The following is a 3406-nucleotide window of genomic DNA, read 5'->3' on the forward strand; positions in this document are numbered from 1 at the left end:
AAAAGAGTACTCTAACAAAGCACACAGAATGCACTAATGTACTGTCTGACCACTGTTCTAATTTTTGCCAGATTACATTGATTAGCTTTCCCTAGTATTGTCACAATGATTTTATATCTTAGGCACTGGTACACCAGTAGCCACAGTTAATAAGCCTCTGTTAAAGAAAAGTCTCCAAAAGTATATGGAGCTTCAGGAGAGATTTCTACCTCTTTCCTTGCCTCCTGCAAAACCAGGACAGCACCTCAGAAAAATCAGATCACAGATCACAAAAAATAACCCAAAACACATTTTCAAAATAAGCTTGAAAATCAAAGGTACACAACAAGATCCTTTATCCCTGCCAAAATTTCCTTTGCTATGGCTTCTTAAAGTTTTGTACCCTTTTTTTTAAAAAATCAAATGTAATCAAATGTATGATAGACTTCAACAGCAGCCAAGGACTGCTGTCACTTAAAAGCACAACTACTTTTAATTTTCTATTTTTTTAAAAACTGCTTTTCTATCATCTTTTTCCTCATTCATCTCATCTTCCTCCTGGTAATCTCTCCTGTTTCTTCTGTCTAACCAGCTGTCTATCTTTGGTGTAGCTACTGGCAAAGAAGATAAAGCTGCTTCATCTGGGCAGATGTTCACAACTCATTCCAGAGGACAAGGGAAGGAAAGAAAGTGTGTTATCTTCTTTGGACACTCTACTGTAATCAAATGTATGATAGACTTCAACAGCAGTACTAAGACCAAGGAATGTAATAAACCCCTATTTTTAAATAGGTTCATGCAAAAACCACTGATAATGCCTACTTCTTCATGTTTCATAACTTTCAGTAAAACTATTAACTTGTGAAAATTTTGTTTTCTATCCATAGAATTTTTTTTAATAAAAATATTACTTTTTTCCTCTTCATATGACCCTCCAGAGCTGCTGCTGTAGCGAGATTCTAGTCTGTGGTGCTGGCGGTTTAAGTTACTGTTCAACCCACTGTAGATGTCTAGATGTGCGTAGCTGTAAGAACAAATAAAGCAGTATTATTAACTGACATTCTGTGACAAAAATTAATCAGGATTTCTCAGTAAAACTGTATTTCAACAAAACTGTTCGGCAAAAATATTTCCTCTTACAGGGACAATCAATATGATGCCAAAATATCTCAGCTGTATAAGACACACCACTTGTAGCCATGCTAGATAAGGGAGATAATCCACTATAAATTGTATTTCTGTTAGAACATTTTCATTAACATTAATCCACTATAAATTATATTTATGTTAGATCATTTTCATTAACATTTAAGTACATTGAAATACTTGTTACCATTATACATAAGTTGTTCTCACTCTTGAGCAAAATAATGAAATCTCTATGTGATCTGGCACAGATGCATACATATACACACACAGAGTCCAAGATCTTACCTTGCTAATCTGATAAAACTATAAAGAAATCAGAGAAATGGAGTGCTAAAAGCACAATTTCCAAGCCACTTCTAGATAAATTTCTAAAATTCTCTCCTCTTGGCAAGTCCAAGATGTACATGGTATATCTTATCAAAAAGCATATACCCTTGGGAGGTGTTAGACAATCAAACCCTACAGCATATGCTAAAACTTGCAGAGAATTTCAAAACTGTCTTCATTACTTTACAAGTTTCTTCAGCTCCAGCCCCCACAGCAGCCAAATACTTCTCCGTGCCTTGCTAGGCTGAATTCTGAATGACACCTCAGATTCCATAGTCTTCTGTGATGTATTTTCACACAGACCCCTTGAATTTATTTGAAGTATTTGGGTTGGTTCTGTCAATATATTTACTAATCTAACTATATTGACATAATTATCCTAGGGAAGAAAAAAAAGTGTCCAGCTGGGAAATTATATTGAAAATTAATTACTAAGGCTCTGAAACAAGTCGTCACAAAACAAATTGGTTTGTGAATTTACCACATAGTAGCTACTCTACAGTAACAGCATGTGTGCACTTCTTTCTGTGAGACCTTTTTCTCATGCTAATTACAGTATCCGGACTCCCCTTTGACTTTAGGGTTACCTATCTCATATTTAACACAAAATGAGAGCGTGCCCAGAGCCAGTTACTGCTGAGCTCCGAGTCTACACCCCGACTAAGCCCATGTCAGCTGTTTGCTTTCCACCACCCTCACACTGGTACCACTGTATGGCAAATTTCTCCAAAATATTGTTCTTAAGAAGCTAAAAAATTCGGGAGGGAGGCATCTGTTTTAAAGCTAGCTGGAAGGGATCTTGCCACAGCTACCAGGCATCCAAATACCCTAACTGGGAAAACAAACTGTCTTTCAACACATGGGCACTGCTAATTTCTAGTGAGCTAGGAAACCAATTTGTGAATTGGCTACATTACTAAACTAATAACATTTGTCCTTGATGTATCCTGATCCATCTGCAGTATAATTTCTCTTACATAAATATATATGATCCAGTGTAATAGTAGCTAATTCAGGCATCAATAAAAATACAGCTATAGCAATACAAAGCCTGACCTGGACTGTCCCTTAATTTATTCAGTTTCATCTATAGCTTTTTTCAGTTCAAATTCCAGTTGAGGCTGCTAATGTGTCCTGGTTTGGCTAGGAGAGAGTTAATTTTCTTCTCAGTAGTTAGAGTTTTCTAATTGTCCTGGTTTTTAGCTGGGACAGAGCTGGGTTTCTTTTTCAGTAGTTAGAATAGTGCTGTGTTCTGCTTTCAGCCTGGGATTTGTTATGAGAGAAACACTGATAACACACCAGTGTTTGCATTTCTGTCACTGGAAGTGAAGGACTTTGTGTTCTGTCAGTCTACAAACGGAAGATCTAAGGGGCCAAGGAATATTTAAATTAATAAGCTAAATTGGCATTTGGATATGCCAATGGGATATTCCATATCATATCATGACATGTCCAGTGTATTAGTGAGGGTCTCTTCCTCTTTTGGCTCTCTCTGGCTTTCTCTCGGTCTCTGGCTCTTCCGGGATTGTGGTTTCGGTTTGGGATTGTCGCTTCTCCGGGATCGTTATCTGGGAACGGGCCGGGCTCAGTCAGCGGGTGGTGAGCAGTTGCATTGGGTGTCACTCATTTCCATATTTTGTTACTGTTATTATTAGTATTATTTTAAGTTTTCTTTTATTTCTATTATTAAACTGTTCTTATCTCACCCTGTAAGTCTCCTTACCATTGCCGCAATCCTCTCCCTTATCCCCTGGGGGTGGGGGGGAAGGGGGTGAATGGCTGTGTTGGCTGCTAGCCAAGGGCTAGCCCAGTTAAACTATCACATAATGTTAATTTCAAATACTATTCCAGTTCTGTTGCTTAAAACTTATAAAACTTAAAAGTCATATATTTCCTGTGATATTGACTTACCTAGAGCCATTGAGATGCAAGTATTTATAGTACCTACCAG

General features: G+C 37.4%; 1 protein-coding gene across 1 annotated transcript in view; it reads right to left on the minus strand.

Moving 5' to 3' along the window:
- Window positions 1-894: 894 nt before the first annotated feature.
- LOC104529897 (protein furry homolog-like) overlaps window positions 895-3406 on the minus strand; it is a gene marked incomplete at its 3' end in the record, with an annotated part of 54891 nt that continues 52379 nt past the window's right edge. The window contains exon 36 of the mRNA XM_010174335.1: window positions 895-1003. Within this exon, the coding sequence (XP_010172637.1) occupies window positions 895-1003 (109 nt within the window). The remainder of the gene's footprint in view (window positions 1004-3406) is intronic.

Source organism: Antrostomus carolinensis, unplaced genomic scaffold (assembly GCF_000700745.2).
Source record: "Antrostomus carolinensis isolate BGI_N321 unplaced genomic scaffold, ASM70074v2 scaffold6558, whole genome shotgun sequence".
In the NCBI taxonomy this organism is placed as follows: domain Eukaryota; kingdom Metazoa; phylum Chordata; class Aves; order Caprimulgiformes; family Caprimulgidae; genus Antrostomus; species Antrostomus carolinensis.